The sequence below is a fragment of the Eleutherodactylus coqui genome, chromosome 8 (genome assembly GCF_035609145.1).
Source record: "Eleutherodactylus coqui strain aEleCoq1 chromosome 8, aEleCoq1.hap1, whole genome shotgun sequence".
Lineage (NCBI taxonomy): Eukaryota > Metazoa > Chordata > Amphibia > Anura > Eleutherodactylidae > Eleutherodactylus > Eleutherodactylus coqui.
The window spans coordinates 123,813,048-123,839,152 of NC_089844.1; the positions used below are offsets into that span (position 1 = coordinate 123,813,048).

Genomic DNA, 26,105 nt, shown 5'->3' on the forward strand with positions numbered 1-26,105 from the left:
AATAGATTTTTTTCCCCAAATGTTTTTGCAAAGGCCCACTGCCTATATTCAATAAATATGTCTTCTGTCCCTGCGTCACCACTACTGGCCCTGGAATATGTAAAATAACTGCAGACTGTTGCACTGTGGACTGGAATACAGCAGTGATGTAACAGCCAACACAGAGCCAGGAAATAATTTTGCGCAAGCCTGCTGTAACACTTAGCTGGCTGCGTATGAATTAGGAGGACAACTACACCCAGCACAGACCCAGAACACTGAGGACAGTCACAGGCAGCCCAAATAGATTTTTTTCCCCAAATGTTTTTGGAAAGGCCCACTGCCTATATTCAATAAATATGTGTCTTCTGTCCCTGCCTCACAATATATGTCTTCTGTCCCTGCCTCCCCACCACTACTGGCCCTGGAGTATGTATAATTACTGCAGGGCGCAATGCTCTGCACGGCCGATATACAAAAAAAAAAAATGCAACACTGCAAAAAGCAGCCTCCACACTACTGCACACGGTTAGATGTGGCCCTAAGAAGGACCGTTGGGGTTCTTGAAGCCAAAAATACTCCTAACACTCTCCCTATAGCAGCTCCGGCACCAACAGCACTTTCCCTCCTCTATGTCAGAACAAATCTGTGGCGAGCCGCGGGAGGGGCCGATTTTTATACTCGGGTGACACCTGATCTCGCCAGCCACTCACTGCAGGGGGGTGGTATAGGGCTTGAACGTCGCAGGGGGAAGTTGTAATGCCTTCCCCGTCTTTCTATTGGCCAGAAAAGCGCGCTAACGTCTCAGAGATGAAAGTGAAACTAACTCGAACATCGCGTGGTACTCGTCACGAGTAACGAGCATCTTGAACATGCTAATACTCGAACGAGTATCAAGCTCGGACGAGTACGTTCGCTCATCTCTAATTATAACCAATTTGGAGCAGACAGTGGAATCATCTGGAATATGATATTTATTCCCATAAAAAGGACTTGCTGTTGGGACAAGTTGTATTTTTTAATGGCAGCACTATGGGGTACATATGTTTTGTATATCCTTTATTACATTTGTTTTGGGTTGGTGGTGGCGAAGATGGAAGAAAACGTGCAGAAATTCCGCCATTGTTTTGGGGGTTTTGTTTTTACAATGTTCACCATTTAATAAAAATAAAATGATAGTTTCCTATGCGGATCAGCGTGGTTACTGCGATATCAAGTTTATGTAGATTTTTTTTTCACTACTTTTGCATAATTAACACACATTTTTAAAAAAAGAACAATTGCATCTGCATCGCCGCATTCCAAGACCCAAAGCATTTTTATTTTTCCAGCAACAGAAAAAGAATGAACCCGGCATTACTTTTTAATACAATTCTTATAGAGGGAGGGCTGTGCAGCCACAGTATGTATGGCAGCAGAGTATTCATGATGATCGATCAGCGCACTGCAGAATCATTAAGGTCTCTGGATCTATCTGACCCCCTGTCTCTGATTTGATACAGCTAAAACACTTTTTAGCAAGATTTATCCTGTTGATAACTGTGCTTAATAGTCCGAAAAATACGGTACATGTACATAATTTGCTTCAGCAAAAGCACAAATATAGAGCTTAAACGGTTTAATGCAATTAATAGAATGGATCAGTTTAGTAAGTGTTCAGTAGTGGAACAGTGAGGTCCCTGTGGCCTTTATACATACTCCTTGATGCAGGCATCTTAAGGCCCAAATACAAGTGGAATATATCCACAATGCTAAACTGCCTCCTGCCTGGGAGTCGCGCAGACTTTGTAGCTCTTGGTTCTCATGGTGAAGACTACTTCCGGAGTGATGTCCAAGTCATCTGTGCTCACTCCTGGAGGCGGTGTGAATGTGAACTTCTGCAACAGTCCAGTGATGAAAAGAAATAGCTCCATTCTGGCGAGGCTCTCTCCTGCACACACTCTGCGCCCTGTATAGACATGAAGATACCAATCAGGGTCTGTAAATCATTACTAAGGAAGCACAACAGAGCTGGCTCCACTACTAAGGGAGTTGTATACTGTTTTATTATTGAGCTCCATGTAATAAGAGCATGCAATAAGCTCCCCTTAGTGTAGGTGCAACCAGCTAGAATTATATCATTTAACTCCATGTCTGTGTAGGGGATTTGGACTTCTCTATCAGAGAAACATAGTTCTAACTGCTATTAAAGGGGTTGTCTCGCGAAAGCAAGTGGGTCTATACACTTCTGTATGGCCATATTAATGCACTTTGTAATATACATCGTGCATTAAATATGAGCCATACAGAAGTTATTCACTTACCTGCTCCGTTGCTAGCGTCCCCGTTGCCATGGTTCCGTCTAACTTCGGTGTCTTCTTGCTTTTTTAGACGCGCTTGCGCAGATGCATCTTCTCCCTTCGGCTGGTCTTGGAAGCATCGGCGTTTTGGCTCCGCCCCCTTGTACGCCTCATCGCGTAGCTCCGCCCCCGTCATGTGCTGATTCCAGCCAATCAGGAGGCTGGAACCGGCACACGTCATGGGACGGAGCTACGCGATGATGCGTACAAGGGGGCGGAGCCAAAACGCCGATGCTTCCAAGACCAGCCGAAGGGAGAAGATGCATCTGCGCAAGCGCGTCTAAAAAAGCAAGAAGACACCGAAGTTAGACGGAACCATGGCAACGGGGACGCTAGCAACGGAGCAGGTAAGTGAATAACTTCTGTATGGCTCATATTTAATGCACAATGTACATTACAAAGTGCATTAATATGGCCATACAGAAGTGTATACCCCCACTTGCTGCCGCGAGACAACCCCTTTAATGTATATTAAGAAATGAATCAGCTCAGTATTATGGACCACAAAATACATCATGTTGAAAATTGGAGATTCCCTTTAAGGCACAATTATAGAATGAATATCACTAAACAGGACAAGTAGTGTAGATAAGAAATACTTGAAGTTTATTACCCCTTTAGTCAATGGCGGCCACATGAGTCCCAAGGCTTCCAGTGAGCCCAGGGATGCTCAAACCACCAACAACTTTAAGTCTTAGAACAGGTCCTTAGAGTCCTGTCATGTCCCTAGTTAGCTAGGAAATGTAGCAATAGGAGCAGAGTAGCTGTTTAAATGAATATGAGTCAAGGCTTCTCAAGCCAGTGTGAGGAGGCAGGATGGAGAGATATTGGAAGCAGCATGAGTGTGAAAGTATTGAGATGGTTCTTATACTTGTTATTCATAGGTTAATACTATACTAGTAATTATTATGAAATTACAACACCAGTGTTTCTGGTGACACAATGCACCACACAGCTCTGCTGCATGCGCGTGTCGCACACACACACAGCTCTGCTGCATGCGCGTGTCGCGCACACACACACACAGCTCTGCTGCATGCACGTGTCGCGCGCACACACACAGCTCTGCTGCATGCGCGTGTCGCGCGCACACACAGCTCTGCTGCATGCGCGTGTCGCGCGCACACACACAGCTCTGCTGCATGCGCGTGTCGCGCGCACACACACAGCTCTGCTGCATGCGCGTGTCGCGCGCACACACACAGCTCTGCTGCATGCGCGTGTCGCGCGCACACACAGCTCTGCTGCATGCGCGTGTCGCGCGCACACACACAGCTCTGCTGCATGCGCGTGTCGCGCGCACACACACAGCTCTGCTGCATGCGCGTGTCGCGCGCACACACACAGCTCTGCTGCATGCGCGTGTCGCGCGCACACACACAGCTCTGCTGCATGCGCGTGTCGCGCGCACACACACAGCTCTGCTGCATGCGCGTGTCGCGCGCACACACAGCTCTGCTGCATGCGCGTGTCGCGCGCACACACAGCTCTGCTGCATGCGCGTGTCGCGCGCACACACAGCTCTGCTGCATGCGCGTGTCGCGCGCACACACACAGCTCTGCTGCATGCGCGTGTCGCGCGCACACACACAGCTCTGCTGCATGCGCGTGTCGCGCGCACACACACAGCTCTGCTGCGTGCGCGTGTCGCGCGCACACACACAGCTCTGCTGCGTGCGCGTGTCGCGCGCACACACACAGCTCTGCTGCGTGCGCGTGTCGCGCGCACACACACAGCTCTGCTGCGTGCGCGTGTCGCGCGCACACACACAGCTCTGCTGCGTGCGCGTGTCGCGCGCACACACACAGCTCTGCTGCGTGCGCGTCTCACGCGCACACACACAGCTCTGCTGCGTGCGCGTGTCGCGCGCACACACACAGCTCTGCTGCATGCGCGTGTCGCGCGCACACACACAGCTCTGCTGCATGCGTGTGTCGCGCGCACACACACAGCTCTGCTGCGTGCGCGTGTCGCGCGCACACACACAGCTCTGCTGCGTGCGCGTCTCACGCGCACACACACAGCTCTGCTGCGTGCGCGTGTCGCGCACACACACACAGCTCTGCTGCGTGCGCGTGTCGCGCACACACACACAGCTCTGCTGCGTGCGCGTGTCGCGCACACACACACAGCTCTGCTGCGTGCGCGTGTCGCGCACACACACAGCTCTGCTGCGTGCGCGTGTCGCGCACACACACAGCTCTGCTGCGTGCGCGTGTCGCGCACACACACACAGCTCTGCTGCATGCGTGTGTCGCACACACACACCACACACAGCTCTGCTACATGCGCGTGTCACGGGCACACGCAGCTCTGCTACATGCGCGTGTCACGGGCACACGCAGCTCTGCTACATGCGCGTGTCACGGGCACACGCAGCTCTGCTACATGCGCGTGTCACGGGCACACGCAGCTCTGCTACATGCGCGTGTCACGGGCACACGCAGCTCTGCTACATGCGCGTGTCACGGGCACACGCAGCTCTGCTACATGCGCGTGTCACGGGCACACGCAGCTCTGCTACATGCGCGTGTCACGGGCACACGCAGCTCTGCTACATGCGCGTGTCACAGGCACACGCAGCTCTGCTACATGCGCGTGTCACAGGCACACGCAGCTCTGCTACATGCGCGTGTCACAGGCACACGCAGCTCTGCTACATGCGCGTGTCACAGGCACACGCAGCTCTGCTACATGCGCGTGTCACAGGCACACGCAGCTCTGCTACATGCGCGTGTCACAGGCACACGCAGCTCTGCTACATGCGCGTGTCACAGGCACACGCAGCTCTGCTACATGCGCGTGTCACAGGCACACGCAGCTCTGCTACATGCGCGTGTCACAGGCACACGCAGCTCTGCTACATGCGCGTGTCACAGAAACACGCAGCTCTGCTACATGCGCGTGTCACAGGCACACGCAGCTCTGCTACATGCGCGTGTCACAGGCACACGCAGCTCTGCTACATGCGCGTGTCACAGGCACACGCAGCTCTGCTACATGCGCGTGTCACAGGCACACGCAGCTCTGCTACATGCGCGTGTCACAGGCACACGCAGCTCTGCTACATGCGCGTGTCACAGGCACACGCAGCTCTGGTACATGCGCGTGTCACAGGCACACGCAGCTCTGCTACATGCGCGTGTCACAGGCACACGCAGCTCTGGTACATGCGCGTGTCACAGGCACACGCAGCTCTGCTACATGCGCGTGTCACAGGCACACGCAGCTCTGCTACATGCGCGTGTCACAGGCACACGCAGCTCTGCTACATGCGCGTGTCACAGGCACACGCAGCTCTGCTACATGCGCGTGTCACAGGCACACGCAGCTCTGCTACATGCGCGTGTCACAGGCACACGCAGCTCTGCTACATTCGCGTGTCACAGGCACACACAGCTCTGCTACATGCATTCTTAGTCAGCCTGTGCTGGTTTAGGATCTGTGATACCATGACCATTATGGGATCAGGGGTGGAGTTAAGAGACAGTGACTAATCACATGATGGTGACATCAACACAGGTCCCGTCAGCACATGGCTACTGTCTGGCTTTGCAGCCTTTTAATAAAGTTAAGCACCTGTGATGACATCAGTGCAACGTCATCAGGGGCGGAGGTCAGAGGCTAGGTGACTGATGACATGATGGTGACAGGTCCGGTCAGCACATGGCTGCTGTCAGGCTCTGCATGTTTTATGCTTTAGGACTTGCAATGTGCGTTACATGCTCCGTCACGTCCTCACTCACAAACAAGTGGTCGTTAGCACTTTGACAACTTTAAGTCTGAAACTCTCAAAGCAGCACAGACCTTACCAAGCTATTCTTAGTAGTGGGGGATTAGAGACCATATTTGGTCATTGTGTCCATATTGCTTTACTAGTATAGTGTGGGCAGCACGTCACATAATTAATTGTTAAACATTTGTTTAGTTCAGGAATGTGGTACATCATGATAGGCCACTATACTCTTTGTCTACTCGCACTATTAATAAAGTTCAAACTGGGCTGATCCATTTCTTATATTAGTGCCATAGTTGCTGCTGCATTTTCTCACAGACGAAGTCACAGATATATTAATGGAATATCATTTAATTCTACTGGTGCCTAATGCAGTTCAGGAAATTCTACATTGCACACAAACTAATAACTGTTGTGCTGTTAGGCTCACTGAATACGGACTGTTCTTCTAACCCAATCCAAATTCACCATTAGGAGATGTGTTGTGCTGAACCCACCTATATGGGTCCAAAAGGGAAGGGAAGACAAGAGTAACCAGAAAGATGGTAAAGATTTCAACCCACAACTGCCTTTGACATTTCTTAATTTTTTGATTTAATAATTTAAACAGAATTCCATTGCTAAGATTTAATACTTCAGACTCACCTTTGGAGAACGGATAGAATGCTCAGACTCACCTTTGGAGAACGGATAGAATGCATCTTTCTTCACAAACTTTCCATCAGCATCCAAGAAATGATTGGGGTTAAACTGGTTGGGAGTCTCCCATTGGGTTTCATCATTGAGAACAGATGAGAAGAGTGGAATCATTAAGGTTCCCTGTAACATAATGACAAATGTGTAACACGTTCCAAAGTCTTTTAACCTCTTAACCCTAACGCGTAAGTGTACGTCCTGGCAAAGGGCTACTTAACACAACAGAACATACAGTTGAGGATAGCGCGAGATCAGAAGCAATCCCGCACTATCCGGCAGCCGGAGCAACCTGTCTCCAATAGCCGGCCTCCCGTTGCCACAGTGGGGGTGCATCAGGATAGTGACCCCTGCTGTTGACCCCTGACATGCCGCGATCTTTGTAGAGTGTAAAGGGTTCATTGAGGGAGCGCACACCTTCTATGATGTCATTGGACTCACGCGATGTAATCGTGGAGTGCCGACAGATTGCCATAACAGGACACCAGGTACAGGCGGCCTGCTTTGCCAGTGCCTATGATTGCTAATACAAGCGATAAGGCATTGCAGGACGGAAGTCCTGCAATACTTCATCATAGCAGCAATGCTACAAGCAGCATATGGTACAAATCCCCAACAGGGACATAAAAAGTGTAAAAAGAAGGTTAAAAGTGTAAAAAAAAAAAGAAAAGAAAAATGTAAACAAAAAATGTTATAAACCCCTTCTTTGTGCTTTTTTTCCCTATTAGTATATAATAAAACTAAAAAAAAAATAACTCCACATATTTGGTATGGTCATATCCATAATTACTCGTACAACAAATTGAACACACTTTTTATCCTGCATGGTGGAAAGCGGTTTAAAAAAACTCTAAAAAAAAACTGAGGCAAAATGCTTATTCTTTTTCATTTTGATTCCCAAAAAAACCCGCAATGAATGTGATTAAAAAAAGCCGTATTTACCCCAAAATGGTACCCATAAATCTACAGCTTGTCATGCAAAAAAGCAAGCTTTCACAGAGCTCCGTACAAGGAAAAATAAAAAAAAGATATAGGACTTTGAATGCAGCGATTTACAAAAAACAAATAATTTTGAAAAAGAGAGGTTTTATTGCGGAAAAGTATTTTGGTATCGTTGTAATCATACTGACCCGCAGAAACATTGTATTGTGTCATTTATGCTGCATTAATGATGCAAAAAAAATAAAAATAAAAAAATTGTGTTCTCTCCCTGCTATCATCAAAAAAATGTATAAAAGTTTTACAATATCGTCTATGTATTCAAAAATGGCACCAATAAAAACTACAGTTCGCCACGCAAAAAAACAAGCCCTCATACAACCATGTTAACGGAAAAGTAAAACGGTTATGGCTTTTAAAAAGTGGAAATGAAAATCCCCCCAAAATTGTTGCATCCTTATACCCAAAATAGGCCATGTCCTTAAGGGGTTAATATATATTAATAATACATTTCTAATAGGATTTCAGCCATTGTTACAGATTGCCATAAACCTCTCCTTCCACTGTTCTATTGATGGAGGGCAGACATGTACATTTGAACTCCTTATTTCTGCTTCCTCTATCTTTCCCTCCTTAAGGCCTCATGTCCACGGGGAAAATCAGGCCCGCTACGGATTCTCCAGGGAGAATCTGCAGCGGGTCCCTCCTGCCCCGCGGACAAGAGGGCTAAAAATAAGAATAAACTTACCTCTCGCACGCTCCGGATACTTCCTTCGATGCGGCGTCATCTTCTCTGCGTCGCGGCCGGATCTTCTTTCTTCGGCCCGGTGGATGCGCAGGATGACGTCGGTGACGTGCCCCGCGCATGCGCCGTCCCGAAGCAAAATGATCCGGCCGCGACTGAGAGAAGATGACGCGGCGGCAAAGAGAAGAAACGGAGCGGGTGAGTAAAATCTGATTTTTGTCTCCTGCGGATCCGGACGGCTTCCATAGGCTTCAATAGAAGCCCGCGGGAGCCGTCCCCGCGGGAGACCCGCATGAAAATGGAGCATGGTCCAGATTTTTTCATGCTCCTTTTTTTTAAAAATCACTTTTATTGACCATCCGCGGGTATTTATCTACCCGCGGGTGGTCAATGCATCCCTATGGGGTGCGGATCCGCGTGCAGGAGAAGAGTTAAAATCTGCTGCGGATTTTAATTCTTCTTTTGCCCGTGGACATGAGCCCTAAATATCTCAGATTGCAAAACCCCTTTGCAAAGATACCCCCCATCATTTCCCTCTCCCCCCCCCCCCTCCCCTTCTTAGGTTGGCTTTACACTGGGTTGACTGTTGGGTGCTTAAGTGCTTTCACACAGGAGCGATAATCACTGGCTGAAGAGAGGTGTACCACGCTGGAGATCTCTTCAGGCTGCACACCTCTATTCAGAGTAAATGGGCACAGTGTCGCCCAAAACAGTGCCAGTCACATACAATAGTTCTCACCCATAATAGTGCCAGACACACAGTTTCCCCAGAACACTGCTAGACACACTGTCCTCCCTAACAGTACCAGCCACATAGTGTCCCATTAGTATTTCTCTCTCCCTGTTCTGGTGCCCCTCATCACTCCCTCTGATCTGTCAGATACATGTGAGTAGCTACTAGAGAGCGCCCACATGAATCTTGTACATTCTACATAGATATACATAATCACTGCAGGGAAAGCAGAACAAAACTGCTGTGTAATAAGTCTGGTCTCTATATCTAAAGGTTACAGTTGTCTTTTGACAGCCATGTTTTCTGGACCATCAGGATGCATACTAATATGTCTCTGTCTTGATGGTTGGCGCCCACAACCATTTTCTATCTGGCTGCAGGTTGTGCGCTTCTGCCCTATAGCTTTACCTCTGATACTAGTAGTCCTCAAGATAATAAGAATGATATATAATAGTGACATTAATAAATTGTACTAATAATGTAAGAGAACAGTGTCTGCAGCTCTTCTATATACAATGAGTGCAGACACATCTGGATGGAGCGCCCTCTACTGTTATACAACTGGATAAAGATGGATTTCTCAGCCCTGTCTTAACCTAGCTGCATAGCAGTACAGGGGTTTTGTAAGAAAACTGTACAGAATAGGCGAATAAATCCTATTGCAAAAATGCTTAGATTCACCTATTCTGTACATTTTAACCCTTTCCAATCCACTGTCTGACGTCTGAAGACATTCTGATCAAAGGCTGTACAGCTCCGATGTCGGAGGACGTCCGGCAGGGTATTCTTACTGTATATTACTGGCTGCTCTGTTGTCGGGGGCCTCTCCAGCATGTTACATACTGCAGTACTGACTCTAGCCAGCAGACGGCGCTATTGTATAATGGCAGAAAGAGAAAGCCCCCTAGGAAACCCTGAATCCAAAATTGGATTGCAAAGGGTTAATAAGAAAACTGCAGGTACTCTTACAATTTGAGAGACGTTTTTATAATGCTTTGTGATGCATACTGGAGATAATAAATTACCTTTGGTACAAAATAATCTTTGAAATGAACGTCTGCAGGTGTCAAATGTGGGAAGTACTGGAAGAGGTTTGCACAGCGTTGAGATTCATGGGCTACGGCCAAGCAGTATGGAAGGACTGTCTGGTCATCCCATCTAGGAGGACGCTCAAGCCCTATCACACTTTCAATTTCATCTTGTGCTTTTTCTGGAAAATACAGAAACGTACAGAATTGTGATATTCCTTTCATCCATTGACTTGTCATTATTCATCAATTGACTTTGACACTAGATGCTGAGCCATGACATGGCCATGACTGCCGGTATTGCAACATAAGGTGTCATTGCAGACTATACCCCCGAACTCTTATTCATGGTCATTTTCTATAACATGGAACTGCCTCTTCATGAATGGGCTGGCTGCAATGTCATTAGCACTGTAAACTCACATAAGTGGCTGCACCCACAATGTGTAGTTATTAGGACTGGACATCTCCTTTTTGTTACCCACGGTAATTAAAATACTTTAAATTTGTGGCATTTAAATACAGAATTAATTAGATGGAATTATTACTATTCATACACAACATCCTTAGTCACCTCAGAACTGCACCATAAAACTAAGTTATGTTGCTGTTTGGGGAGGTGACCAGCAGTCAGGGATGTATTTTTTTTCCCTGGCGTCATCCTGACGGCAGACATGGAGGTTGCACCTTGACCTCGTAGGGACAGGAAGCAAGAGACTTCAAAAGGCTCCTCCCGCCTCCCATTCACCAGTGCTTCCTGTCCCTACAGGGACATGCAAGAGGAGCTCCCTCCAGGGAGCTGCAGGATGACAGCTGGGGGAACGGTCCATAGGGGTGTTTCCCCCCTCACCTTTTCTTCCAAAGCTGACTGTAGGGAATTGACGGTCCACAGGGCTGCTTCCCTTCTCATCTCCCTTCGGGGTGTCAGCGCGGTCCGGGAGCACAGCGGGCCACAGATCTGACCGCCCGGGGTTCACCACTGCAGCGGTCGGAGCGGCGGACCAGAGGTCCTTGAGTCCCCTCCTTCCTCTTCCACAGCTCGGCGCAGTTTTTTTCAGCCGGGGAGAGCGGCGGGCCATAGGCGCAGATGCCTCTCTCCTCCAGGCATGCCGGCGCGGCATGGCATCGGGGGGCGGAGCCAATGACGCGGCATGACGTGGTGATGTCAGACGCCGTCAGCTGACCCGGACAGTGGGAGATTTAAAAATGGAGACCCCCCGGCAAGCTTCCACTGACAGCACACCTTCAGAGAAGGATTTATCTGTCTAATCTGGTTCTGTCTGCGTTTTCTGCATCTTGACTACAAAGGAACCAGAGATGGAAGCCCTGCAAACTAAGTGTAACTTGTTGCAGGGATGTTATGCTCTGGGATTTAGCATTGTGTGGGGGTTTTTCCCTTATGTGCATGCATATATCTTTGCAGGACAGGGAATCCACCCGGTCTAAACAGGACCTTAAAAAAAAAAAAAAAAAAAAAGGAAATGCGCCCTGTGTCTTAAAAAAACTGGACGAGGCGTATAAAAAACCGCTATGCCCTGATTGTACCTCCAAGATTCTTACGGATGAACAGGCCACATTCAGGGAAGATATTAGATCCCTGGTTAGAGAGGAGGTCCGGGCATCGATTTCCAGTCTCCCCCCAGCTCAGCGAGAAAGAAGGGCCGTTAAAAGGGCGAGCCACATACCGCTAACGAGCTCAGAGTCGGAGCAATCCCTGGGCGACTTGTCAGATGGCGAACTCTTTGACCGTCCCCCTGATGCCAGGGATGAGAATAAAAAGTACTATTTCTCATCTGGGGACCTGGATGACCTGATCAAAGCAGTCAGGGATACGATGAAGGTCGAGGATGTGGTCGAGTCAAGGTCCGTACAGGACGACATGTTCGGCGGGCTCAGACCAAGAAACCACATAGTGTTTCCGGTTAATTATACCCTGAAGAAAGTAATCACGGATGAGTGGACTTGCGCGGACAAACACCTCTATTTGTCCCGCGAATATAAAGAGAGACTCCGCTTTGCGGAGAAAGATGTGAGCATCTACGAGGTCCCCAAGGTGGACGCACAGGTGGCCAGAATGGCCAAAAAGACAGCCCTGCCATTCGAGGACTCCTCTCATCCTAAAGACCCGATGGACAACAGGGTTGACGCCTTGATGAAACGGGCCTGGCAAACAACGGCCTATACGCTGGAGTCCAATATCGCAGCGACTTCTGTGGCGAGGTCGATGTTCCTCTGGTTGGGGGAACTCGACGACCAGATTAAACAGAAGGCTCCTGGAGATGCGTTACTAGAATGCATGCCTCTACTTAGATCAGCAACAGGCTTCCTGGCAGACGTGTCTGCAGAATCTGTGAGGCTGGCGGCCAGAAGCGCCGCATTGTCTAACATGGCCAGGCGGGCGGTCTGGCTGAAAACATGGAAAGCAGATACGGCTTCCAAAAAAGGCTGTGTAACATCCCGTTTCATGGCCAGCACATCTTTGGCGCGGACTTGGAGGAGATCCTAAAAAGAGCTACCGACAAGACCCACAGTTTCCTGGACCAAGCAATAACGGGATTTCTCCACAAACGTCAGCCATCCTTCAAGCCATACCGAGGCAAAGGAAAGACGGGGCGCTGGTCCTACCCCAAAGGAGGCAGGGGTAAGACAGAAACAACCCCTTCCCCTGTAGGCGAGTACCAGGTGGGGGGCAGACTATTGGGCTTTTCCCGGGAATGGCAGGGGATTACAGACAACCCATGGGTCCTGCAGCTCATAGCCCAAGGGTACAGAATAGAATTCTTCACCCGGCCCCCCAGTAATTTCAGAGTCACCCCCACGCAATCCCCGGCCCTGCAGGATATCTTTAAAAATGAAATTTCTAAGCTGCTACAGATGGGGGCGGTAGTCCGGGTCCGCGCAGTAGAACAGGGCTTGGGGTTCTATTCACCCCTATTTCTGATCAAAAAAAAAACGAACGGCAGTTTTTGGATGATCCTTAATCTGAAGGGCCTGAACAGGTTTATTACCTACAAAAGGTTTAAGATGGAAACAGTCAGGTCTGCAGTAGCTCTGATCAAAAGAGGGGACTTTATGAGTACCGTCGATCTAAAGGACGCGTACTACCATGTACCAGTCCTGCCGGAACATCACAAGTACGTGCGGTTTGCCATCAGGATGGGCAGCCGTGTACACCATTTTCAATTCCAGTGCCTACCCTTCGGAATTTCAACAGCACCCAGGATATTCTCTAAAAAAGTGGCAGAGATGGTGGCGCATCTCCATGTGGCAGGCGTAAACATTGTCCCATACCTGGACGATTTCCTGGTAATTGCATTCTCGCCAAATATCCTCAAAGAGGATACCAGCCGAGTCATTTCCCTATTTCAGAGACTGGGGTGGATAGTTCACTTCCCTAAATCTAGTCCTCTCCCCGAGATGCGAAAGACCTTCCTGGGGGTACAGATAGACTCAGTGTCTCAGACCTTGTCTTTGCCTCCACCCAGGCAGGAAAACCTTAGGCCGGCAGCACAGAAATCCGGCCAGAAGAAACAAATAACGATTAGGGACGCAATGAGGCTCCTGGGCCTCATGACCTCCTGTATCGGCATTATTCCTTGGGCCCAGGCGTACTCAAGGACGCTACAGAGAGCCACCCTGGGCAACTGGGACGGGGCAACAACCTCTCTGGACAGCAGAATGCCCGTGTCATTATCGGTCACAAGGTCCCTCCGCTGGTGGCGGTCAACTGGCAACCTAGAGGCGGAGTCCCCATGGGTGACAGAGCCCTTCATCTCCGTAGTCACCGATGCAAGCCAGTCTGGCTGGGGAGCGCAAGTGGGGCAGCGTTTGCTCCAGGGCAATTGGGGTCCGACATTGCGTGCCCAGACCTCAAATTTCAGAGAGCTTAGGGCCATCTGGGAGGCGCTTCACAGAGCTCAGGATATCCTAAAGAAGAGACATGTTAAGATCTTCTCTGATAACGTGACCGCCGTTTCACTTATTCGCCACCAGGGAGGCACCAGAAACTTTTACCTGCTGAAATTAACAGCCCGGATCTTCCGATGGGCCGAGTCCACGGTACAGTCCCTGACAGCGGTCCATCTCAAAGGATCCCAGAACCTGACAGCTGACTTTCTCAGTCAAAGACGCCTAGATCCCGGGGAATGGTCTCTGAATCAAGAGGAATTTCGTCTTATTACAGATACCTGGGGCACTCCACAGGTGGACCTGTTTGCGAGCAGCAAAAATTCAAAATGCCCCGCCTATTTTTCCCTAAATCCGAGGGACAAGGCCAAGGGGTTAGACGCTTTTTCCAAGAGTTGGGATTTCAGTCTGGTGTACGCCTTCCCCCCCCCATACCCCTGATCCCGAGAGTTCTTCAGAAGGTCCAGCAGAGCAACATCACGCTGATCCTGATCGCCCCACACTGGGGAAAAAAGGGCATGGTTTCCAGTGCTCCTAAAGCTCGCCATCTCGGAACCAATCCGCCTTCCATCCAGGAAGGACCTTCTAGCGCAGGGCCCAGTTCTTTGCCCCAACCTAGAGAGACTAAACCTCGCGGTGTGGATATTGAGGAACAGACACTATTAAGACAAGGTCTGTCCTCCAGAGTTATCGCGACTCTACGCCAGTCCCGAAAACCTGTAACCTCAGCTATTTATAATAAGATCTGGAAAAAATTCTCCTCCTGGAGGGGGCTGGAAGTCTCCAATCTTGACACTACGGTGGCGGAGATTTTGGACTTCCTCCAGGAGGGTCTAGATAAAAACCTGAGACCAGGAACCCTGAAAGTACAGGTATCAGCGCTCTCGGCCATTCTAGACCAACCTTTGGTGGATCATAGACTGATCTGCAGGTTCATGAAAGCGACAGAAAGAATGAGGCCAGTTAGCCGTAGTACGGTCCCCCCATGGGACCTGAACTTAGTTCTCCAAAGCCTCTGCAAATACCCCTTCGAACCTATCGATCAGATTCCAATTAGGTTCCTCACATTTAAAACTGTGTTCCTGGTAGCTATCACACAGCGAGGCGCGTAAGCGAGCTCCAGGCCCTATCTTGTAAAACACCTTACCCATTAGTCCAGGACGATAAGGTCATACTAAAAACAGACCCCTTTTTTCTTCCAAAGGTAGCCTCAAAATTCCACAGACAGCGAGAAAGTATTCTCCCATCATTCTGTCAAAATCCCCAAAATGATAGGGAAAGAGACTACCATAGCCTGGATGTAAGGAGGGTCATTCTATGCTACCCAGAGCAGACATCATCCTTTAGGAAGGCTGACCGTCTTTTTTGTTCAATTCCAGGGGCTGGGCAGAGGAAGAGTGGCTTCTAGGCGATCCATTAGCTGCTGGATAAAATCCACCATCCAGCAGGCCTACTCGTCCTGCAACAGAACTATCCTGGAAGGACTCAAGGCCCATTCAACCAGGGCAGTATCCTGCTCCTGGGCAGAGAGGGCTATGGCGACGCCGGACCAAATTTGTAAGGCAGCCACATGGTCCAACCTGCACACATTCGCAAAACATTACAGGCTGAATGCAGACCTCTCCTCCGATCTCTCATTCGGGAGAAAGGTCTTGCAAGCAGTGGTCCCTCCCTAAAAAGTTAATCTGGTATACTCCATGTCTGCCGTCAGGATGACGCCGGGGAAAAGGAGTGAATTTCTTACCGAAAATTCCTTTTTTCCGAGTCATCCTGATGGCACGTATTTCCCTCCCAAAAATTCACACGTTTATGCGGGCACGAATCTGTAGCCCAGAGGCTCCTATGTTGGACATTACCTTTTATGCGGTAAATTTGTGCATATTATCCTGTGTTTAAGTCCGGGTAAGCTACCCTGTTGTTTATGTTCAAATGGAACTAACCATGTTATTTTTTTTTCGGAGCAAATAAATATCTTCCTTGGTTAACCACGACATGTCCATGTAAGTAATTTAGAAGACACTGGTGAATGGGAGGTGGGAGGAGCCTTTTGAAGTCTCTTGCTTCCTGTCCCTACGAGGTCAAGGTGCAACCTCCATGTCTGCCGTCAGGATGACTCGGAAAAAAGGAATTTTCGGTAAGAAATTCACTCCTTTTATAATCACCTGCCCCCCTGTTCCCATGCTGTGAAGCCCACAGACGTCTATGGGAGCGTGCACGCACAGCAGCTTGAAAAGAGTCAGATTTTCAGATCACATGCAGACTTCACCAGCGGACACCGCAGGGGAGTGGGAGAGTATAAAACATAATATTCCCTGACTTTCATAACCTCCCTTAAAACCACTATAATTTAGTTTATGGTGCTGTTCCGGAGTGACAGGTTCCCTTTAACTTACTCTGTATATGAGGATATTTCATCATGAACAGGATACACCACTGTATCGTCGTGGACGTCGTTTCTGTTCCACCGAGCATAACATCAAATGTAGAGGCCAACAAGTTCCTTTCTGTAAAGATTTTCTCTTTTTCATCTGCTACTATTTCCTAGAAGACAAAGACAATAATGTGAGAGTGGCCTTAGCCTGGAGCTTCTCAGCAACATGGAATCACCTGCAGACTAACATTACTGCACTTCAGAGGAGACTAATGTTTTTCCATTGTAAAAAATTGCAACTTGATCATATTTTTGTGATAATTGCAAAGTTCCTTACAACTTTGTAATCATAGGGAAACATTATAGTCACCCACTAGTTACAGTAAAGCCAGCTATGTAGCAGTTATCCCTATACGCTGGTGCCAAGCCTGGATTAATGGGGAGAGTTAGGCAAAGACCTGGCAACCTATGCTGTAAAAACTTTGCCTTGGGAACCTTATGAAAGAGCTCTCAAATGATTCAGATATGGTATCCGATAGTAGGCACTCCAGACCAAAGAATACTCTAAATGTGACTGGGGACAGGCAAGGTCTGAGTACAAGTAGTCAAGGTTTTCCTTATGACACAACTGGGGGAAAACCCTCGGAAAGTCCAGCTGCTGATGCGCCTCATGATGAAAGGAAAGGAATGTGCTGTACTAAAGCTCACATACTAGCAAAATGAAATGTGCGTGGCATGAGTCTAGGGAAACTGGATATTGTGAAACACGAAATTACAAGACTTGAAATCTATATTCTTGGGATTAACGAATTGCACTGGATGGGTAATGGTTATTTTCAATCCAATGACTTCCCATTGCACTATGCTGGAGATGAGGAAATCAAAAGAAATAAAGTAGCCTTTATTATCAACAAGTGGACCTCAAAGGCAGTAGAAAGTTTTAGAACAATTAGCGACCGTCTTCCAGGTCTATGCCCCAACAACGGATGCTGATGAAGAAACCATTGAAGATTTTTATTCCAAAGTCCAGAAAAACTGTAAAGGAAGTGCCAAAGATACATCATTTACTTTATGGGAAATTTCAATTCCAAAGTCGGCAGCCAGCCAGAAGCAACCATTGCAGGAAGATTTGGGCTTAGTGAAAGAAATGAAGCCATTGATTGCCTGGTACAGTTCTGCAAAGAAAATCGGTTTAGGATAACAAACACATGGTTTATGCAACCCAATTGCCGACTGTACACGTGGACAACTCCAATCGTCTCCATCTAAAATCAGATTGATTACATCCTGTGTAATCATCGTTGGTGAAGTTCAATCATTGCAATGAAAACCTTTCCTTGCATTGACTGGGGCACTGATCATGTGCTCTGTGCAGCTAACGTCAAGATTAAATTCTGTAGCATTAACAAAGGTACTCCAATGAGAAAATTCATCATCTTTAAAATCTCCCTATCATACACTATTGAGGTAGCAGACAGATTTGAACTTCTTGACATATCAGAAAAGCATCCATAGGAACTATGGCACGAAATACAGTTATTGAAACAGCCAGTAAGCACCTCAGTTATAAGAAGCAGGAAAAACAATGCTATTGGTTGTCTAAGCAAACCCTTAGTATAGCCAATAAAAGACGACAAAGACAAAGTTCAATAACTAAATGCTGATTTTAGCGAGCGGAAAGGAAAGACAAGGAAATGGACAGGAATGAGCATTGCAAACAACTTGAAGAAGAAGCTGTGAAAAGCCATATCAAAGGCCTATTCTCAGAGGTCAAGATGACCCAACACCCTTTCATGGCGTGCAACGTCACAATCAATGGCAAAAATGGGAATGAACTGAATGACCAACAGAGTATCAAGGATAGGGGGAGGGAATACTCAGGAGCTATATGCATGCAACCACATACCTGGACCATTGCATGAGGTGGAGCCTGTGGACTTGAGGCACCGAATTCTGGAGTTGGAAGTCATAATGGCAATGAAACAACTAACCAAAAATAAAGTGCCAGGCATAAATAGCATACCGGCAGAACTCTTGATACCAGTGAAAACCATTATGGTGCTGTGCCAGGCAGTATGGGCATCTACACAATGGCTACAGGACTGGAAAAGTTCTGTCTTCATCCCTCTTCCAAATAAAGGTGATTTCCGGGATTCCTCCAACTACCAAACAATAGCCCTCATTCGGCATGCAAGCAAAATCCTTCTCAAAATCATACAGGAAAGACTGAGATCAGTAAGCAAAGCAGGAACTCCTGATGTGCAGGCAGGATTCCGTCAAGGACACGGCACCTGCGACCATATAGCAAACCTAAAATGGACTATGGAAAAAGCTCGGGAACAGCAAAAGAATATCTACATGTGCTTCATCAACTACATCAAGGCTTTTGACTGTGTCAACCATGACAAGCTATGGAATGCCCTAAAAGAGCTGGGTGTAACAACGCAACTCATCAAGCTGATAAAATCACTTTATACCAATCAAGAAGCCACTGTGAGAACACAGTATAGAGACACAGACTGGTTTGAAATAGACAAAGGCGTCTGACAGGAACGCATCCTCTCGCCCTTCTTGTTTAACCTACATGCGGATGTGATCAGGCGGAAAATGGACCTAGACGAATTGAAAGCCGGGGTGAAATAGGTGGCAGAAACATCAACAATCTCCATTACATGCATGACCCAACTCTGCTTGCAGAAACTAAAACTCGTCTGAAGCAGCTATGTAACATTAAAACTGAAAGTTTAAATAACTTAATTATGATGACTGCAAAAATGGCTAAATTTAAATCAAAAATAGACAAGGCCATACAACACGTGCGAGACTTTATCTTCCTTTGGTCGAAAATTGACCAGGCTGGAGAATCTATGCCAGAGATAAAATGCAGGACAGCATTGGAGTGAAGCACGATGCTAAACATGGACAAAATCTGGAATAGGGATATCGGTATAGGAACTAAATGCAGGATAGTGCAAACCATCGTTTTTCCCATAGCCATGTATGGATGTGAGAGCTGGACTGTGAGAAGAGCTGATAGAAGGAGGATTGATGAGTTTGAGCTGTGGTGCTGGAGAAAGCTGCTGCGCATACTCTGGACGACGAAAGTAACAAACAGGGAAGTCCTGAATCGTATAAGACCTGATATATCACTGAAAGCCAAGATGACCGGGCTCAGACTCACGGATTTTGGCCATGTAATGTGAGCAGAGTTGCTAGAAAAATCTATAATGCTTGGACAGATCAGTGGCAAAAGACGACCTGGCCGCCAAAGGACACGATGGCTGATACGGTCAAAGCTGATACTGGCATGGATATCACACAACTGGAAGAGGCAGTGCAAAAAAAAAAAACAAATTCGAAAAACAGGGAGGGAGGGAGCCTTAAGGGTCACAGAGGGTCATGAATGACTAAATGGCTAATAACAACAATTACTTTAGTATTGTAATGGTGCCACTACTGTAAATTGAGGACCTTTGTCAGATGTGGGCAGCAGCAACATGAGTAATTTCCACATGCAGTATTGAACCTGTGCACTATCTAGTGTCTTAAAACTATAATTACATTTTTCTACCATGAAGAATATTCTGAATCACTCATCACACAGATTAAAGCTCTTTACCCTTTCCTCCTTCTGGAAGAAGGCTTCGGTGTACGTCCTGAAAGAATCTTCAGATTTAACTTCTTTTGCTTCCTTGAAGAGAACCTTCAAAATTTCATTTAGCTGATTAATCCTGTCCATAACAAATGCGGGTTCTTTCAAGAAATATTTCAGCATTGGGAAGAAATTGTAGTACTGAAGGAGGAAGACAGACAATAAATCGTATATATGATGAGGAAGTATCTGTAATCCATATCACCACATAAATCAATAATAGATGGAACCCTGATGTTAGCTAAATATCACACAGCTACTATGTGTATGAATTTGACTGATCCTAATCTTCCATAATGCCTTGTAATTATCCCCAAATCCTACTATGTAGACAAAGTTGCCCCAGGGCCGTCCTCATCAGGGCAATTGACCAATTTTTAGGTAGAGATTCCTCATATTAATAGGTTAAAGTAAGATTCCCCTTTTCCCCAATTTTTATTGTCCTTTTAGGATAACTATTACGTCCAATCTGGACAATGCGTTTAGCATTTGGCTTGGACGTAACAGTGTGTTTGTTTATGCATGTTGAATATTTTGAGCCATGCATCCATATCTCTCTCCTGTCTCTATGTGGATGTGCTGTTGTCTTTAATCTTGTATACAAATGATTTATCAATTGCTACTTTCATTGATACTCTAATGGTGTACTTTACCTTTGCAGCTACTGTACCAGTATTGATAACAATTTCATCCATGATTGTTATCATTCTTTGGAAAGTTGGGTTATCGTAGTCAAACCGTCTCCCAAATAACATTGCAAAGGATATGTTAGGAGCAGCAAGATACAACACTTTTTTATCAAAAGGTTTGCCTGGAATGTACATTGAGAAATAGTATTACTCCTTTTGTGGGCCATACACCACAAAAAGATCAAATACCCCCAGCCCAATAACTTCAACCAATAACTCATACCTTTGATCACTTATTGTCAGCATCTACCAAACTATTATTATAGGATCAGTAATAGTGTTTATCACCATTGCAGAAGAATTCACCTATAGTTACTTATATAGGAGAAGGGTCTCAAAACTTTGAAAGTCATGTATAAAACTGCTGCCAAAAAAACCCATGGTCTATTGTATCTGACGCCACTCACCATTATAAGCCTGAATTGCTGCACACAGAAACTGTAGCTCCTCGATAATTCTGGCTTCAATGGGTCTCTTCCCCATCCCAAGATCTCGTAATATAGAAAGAGTAAATCTTCGGGTTACCTTCCACAACTCTCCATTAGAGAAGATCACTCCTAGAGGAGAAGAACACATATTTCACACTTCACAACTTGGGCCTTTATTTTACTACTTCCCTAGATTTTCCCTGCATGCCTTGGTTCTCTGACATAGAGGTGAGTCTTTATAAAATTCAATTCCCATCCTACAAATTCATATCACCACATCCTATCATTCTGGGACAGAACGGACAAGTACTTACTGCCTTTCCCAACCCCTCCTCAACAGCTCATGGCAGCTCCTGTGGGCCCCATAATAAAATAAAAAACATGGACAGCCTCTATGGTATATGCATCTTGCTCCTCTCTCTACAGTAGTTGACGAATGCAGGAGCTGTCAGACCTCATTTTAATATTTAGTTATACACAGGATAGGGCTGCAAGGGGTACAGCCAAGAAGGCTAACAGGAGACTTAATAGCGGTCTACAAATATCTGAAGGGTTGTCACAGTGCAGAGGGATCAGCCCTGTTCTCATTTGTACAAGGAAAGGCTAGAAGCAATGGGATGAAACTGAAAGGGAGGCAGTACAGATTAGAAAAACTTTCTGAGGGGGATGAATGAGCGGAACAGGTTAACATGGGAGGTTGTGAGTTCTCCTTCAATGGAAGTCTTCAAACAAAGGCTGGACAGACATCTGTCTGGGATGATTTGGTGAATGCAGCATTGAGCAGGAGTTTGGACCCGATGACCCTGGAGATCCCTTCCAACTCTATGATTCTATGATATAGCATAAAGCCTCTACCGACCTGTTTACTACTAATAGGTTGAACAGGATGGATGGATGGCTGTCTTTTTTCAGCTTCATAAACTATTTCCTATATTACGGATGTTGTGGCATCCATTCATTGATTTCCCCTCTAACTCAGAATTTAGTGATTTCAGGTTAGAAAAACTTTATGTAGCTAATTACCATGATTTTGCTGAAAGTTATCAGAAATAGGGATTGGAGCACGATCTCCAAAAGTATAGTGTGCTTTGACCAGAGCTTCTTTATTGGCTTCATACCCAACAAAAACTACTCCTTTTGCAGAGCCAAAATGGAAGGTGAAGATCGGACCATATTTCTTTGCAAGCTGGAAAAGAATATTAATGATGTTATATTTCAACTATTCTATTATTTAATTAAATATATTTAATCAAGTTAATAAAATACGTTTTCCCATTGATGACATTGCAAGAATACGCATTTTCTTCAATAGCATTTATGACTCAATACACTTGAGACGATACCCCATTTTTGGAATGAGCATGTGTTGGGGGGGGGGGGGTTGCTTCCCCAGAAGACTGTAGGTCATGTGGCCATGACCAATCACAGGCAGTGCTCAGCTGTCATTCCATGACGGCTGGGTTCTGCCTCTGATTGGCCACAGCACTCAGCCAATCAGAGGCAGCGCTTTCTGGAGGCAGGGATTTTTCAATCTCCGGCCAGAAGAAGACAGAGGAAGACTGCCGGTGCTGGAGAGAAGAGCCGGAGGCTCTTCTAGGCAAGTAAATTCTTTGTTTTTACAGCTAGGCATGATTTTCAGGAAAGGCCTTATATTTTAAGCCCTTCCCCGAAAATCATCACTGCGGTGGTGGCCTTCATTCCATTGCTTTCAATAGGGCTGCAGCAGCGCACACATCTGTGACAACTGCAACAGGGCATTCCTTCATCCCTGCGGTCCCCGCAGGAATAAATAAAATCTCCTTATATAGCTGTATCAGGGGAGCGCAATGTACTCTCTATGTTTGGGACCGGCGCTGCTGCCGCTGCCCCTATTGGAAGCAGTGGTCGATATCGCACACATTCTTCTTTGCAATGCAAGGTTAGAGTGAAAACAGCGATAATGAGAATAAAACCATTGAAAATTATTGTTTTCATTGTCATGCAGTTTCACTCACTCTTGCATCGCAAGGAAGTTGGATCGCCATTGAGTGTGAGCCCGAAAGGAATGGATTTCAGGCATGTTCAGAATCTCCCTATGGATTTGTTTTGGGTCTCAGTTAGCAAAACAAACAAATTAATGGTTAGACTGCCCTAATTAGCAATAGCAACCAATCAGAGGGCAGCTCTGTTAAAGTGAAAGCTGAGCTCTTATTGGTTGCTGTGAGCAAAAAGGACTGTTATTGTTAATCAATTTCGATAAATGATGTGTTGTATTATAATTTATCCAATTGGCATAGACATGCTTATTTGTTTTGCACAATCAAACCCCAAAGTATCTCAAGTATGTATACAGAACAAGTGTATATCGCCATGAAGTTGGATGGGGCAACACTCTACCACTACCAACTTGAAGGGGTATTCCCATCTCAGACTTTCGGAATATCCACCTTTGGGACTCACATCTATCTTAACAACTGAGCTTTCCCAAGCCAAACCACTCTGTATGTGGTAGCCAGGGGTGGTCATGAGTATGGAAACTCCTGAGTGGGCTGCTATAGCCGTTTTGCGATTCCCATAGAAGGGAATACGTTACGGAAATAGCCTTACAAAGTGAGCTACAATGTTTTCTGTAGCTGCCAAGTTACATAAACCCATGTAGCTGGCTGTTCTATGCGATTTCCACAACTCTCCATACTCCTGACAACTTGTGGCTACTGCATACTGCCCAGCTGGAGTCGGGGGAAGCTCAGTACTAGAGATGAGCGAGCGTACTCTGTTTGGGTGTTTTTGCAATCGAGCACCGCTTTTTCCGAGTAACTGACTACTCGGACTAAAAGATTTGGGGGGCGCCAGGGGGCAGCAGTGGAGAACTCTCTCCCCCCACCCCCACACTCCCCTCTGCAACCCCCCGCTTACCCCTGGTGCCCCCCGAATCTTTTCGTCTGAGTAGTCAGTTAGTCGGAAAAAGCGGTGCTCGAGTGCAAAAACACCCGAACCGAGTACACTCGCTCATCTCTACTCAGTACTGGAGATAGGTGAGTCCGGAGGCGGATATTCTATAACTTACTCACATCTATGTGAGTTAAGGAAACAGTGGCACAGCTAGTTCAGCTGTTTCTATACTTCTGGCCACCCTGGCTGGCCATGGGTATTAACATCTTGGTCATTACTGGCTAAAACAGAAATGCCCCATTAAATAGCAATTGATTCTAGGTGGAGGTGGGCCCCATAATAGATGCTATGCCTGTCACCCTGTTAACTGTACCTATATATTCACTATTTAATTAAAATGTACACTCTGCTATTGTTGTTGTGTATCAGACAAGGAATACCATCAATGACCACCTCTATTGTCTCAGCTTAGCATGGGTTCATCTCCTGTAGGCCAACAAGGGTCTTGTTTAGAGGGTCCCATTGCCATGACTTACTGGAGGACCTTCTGTTTCTGTTGTAGACTTGAACACTGATAACACTTTCAATAGAGTTTAGGCATTAAAAATTATGACTATAATACTACTAACTAGAAAAAAAAGCAACATAATATATTTCATGTATAAATTCAGTAAATCTGGAAATCTGCTTCCAATTATTTTCAGCTCAAAGTTTAATTAAACTGTGAAAATTCTCAATATATCACAAATACAAGTAAATTTACCCCTTAAAGGCGTTTTCTTCATTTCTTCTCCTACCTAATGGGGAGTGCTTTTTTTTTTTTTACTAAAATCTCATCAATAAGAAGTAAATAGGATCACTTTGCAATTCTGTGAAGAATAGTTTGCCATATTCATGGATAAGAAAACTGTATAAAATATTTTCAAAATCAGTGATTGGAAACAAAATGTGACATTGGCCATCAAAGGAAATCAGAGCCCATTTAGGCATCAAAAATTTAAGTATTTTACCTCCATTAGAGTAAGGTCTTGTCTTTTTATATCCAGTAAATGCATGTTACCAATAATGGGGAGCGGGGTTGGTCCTGGTGGGAATTTATAAATCTTCTTTTTTGAGAAGCTCATTAGGATCTTCACGACCATTATGACGATGGTGCATAGAAGGAAAATGGTCACTGATTCTGAAGCCATGGTGAGTCTGCAGTTGTAGTCACTGTTAGGTCTTTAGCAAAGTAACCCTCTATATATAGTGTACTTCCAAAACTGAACTCCACCCAGTGCAAACAGTATTTCTTGCTTTGATGTGCTCTTCTATCAGCTAGAAGTTAAAGCAAAGACTCATTTGGTTGTAAAAGATACAGACACCAGGTAAATGAATACTGTTTCTTATTGTGCATATCCACCCTAAACGTGCCAAAGTCAAGCCTTAAGTAACACAGTACTAAATATATTCATTTAATTTTGTGCACAGAACTGGTTTCTGTGGAATCTGTGTAGACCTAATGTTGAATAACAATTATATTTCATTGGATTAATATTAGGCAAAAATAAGGGCATAAGTTTCATAAGGGCAGACCATGCGAATACCATGATGCCAATAGAGAGGGAGCTCAACAATGTGAGGTTCTAACCCCTTTTCTACTGGGTGACTGGAACCAGTTCCTCTTTAGAGGGATTGAATTGGTTAAAAATAATGGGGTTTGCTAATGTCCTAAGGGTGATTGAAAGGGAGCAGGGGGAAACAAGACACCAGACTCTTTTGATGTGGCTGTCAGAATCCAGCACCTTAATAAGGGGCCCATTTTAATATTTGCTTTGGGAGCCCTCGTCTGTCCATAACTGGGAAAATATGAAATGCTTTGAAATATAATTTAAGGCACTTCAAAAATTCCTTTCAAAGCAAAAGGACTGAAAGGAATGGATATCACTTCTACATCCTAGTACCAAAATGATTATATATAGAGATGAGCGAGCGTACTCGGCAAGGACAGATACT

The 26,105-nt window shown here is 46.1% G+C and overlaps 1 protein-coding gene across 1 annotated transcript; it reads right to left on the reverse strand.

The window, feature by feature from the left end:
* Window positions 1-1,284: 1,284 nt before the first annotated feature.
* LOC136576788 (cytochrome P450 2W1-like) lies at window positions 1,285-25,315 on the reverse strand. The gene is made up of 9 exons (XM_066576353.1): window positions 25,121-25,315; window positions 22,263-22,425; window positions 21,219-21,368; window positions 20,776-20,933; window positions 20,090-20,263; window positions 16,493-16,640; window positions 10,191-10,375; window positions 6,733-6,874; window positions 1,285-1,927 (listed from the first exon to the last, which is right to left on the reverse strand). The coding sequence occupies exons 1-9, from the start codon at window positions 25,298-25,300 to the stop codon at window positions 1,731-1,733; spliced, it is 1,497 nt and encodes a 498-aa protein (XP_066432450.1). The 5' UTR covers window positions 25,301-25,315; the 3' UTR covers window positions 1,285-1,730.
* Window positions 25,316-26,105: the final 790 nt, after the last annotated feature.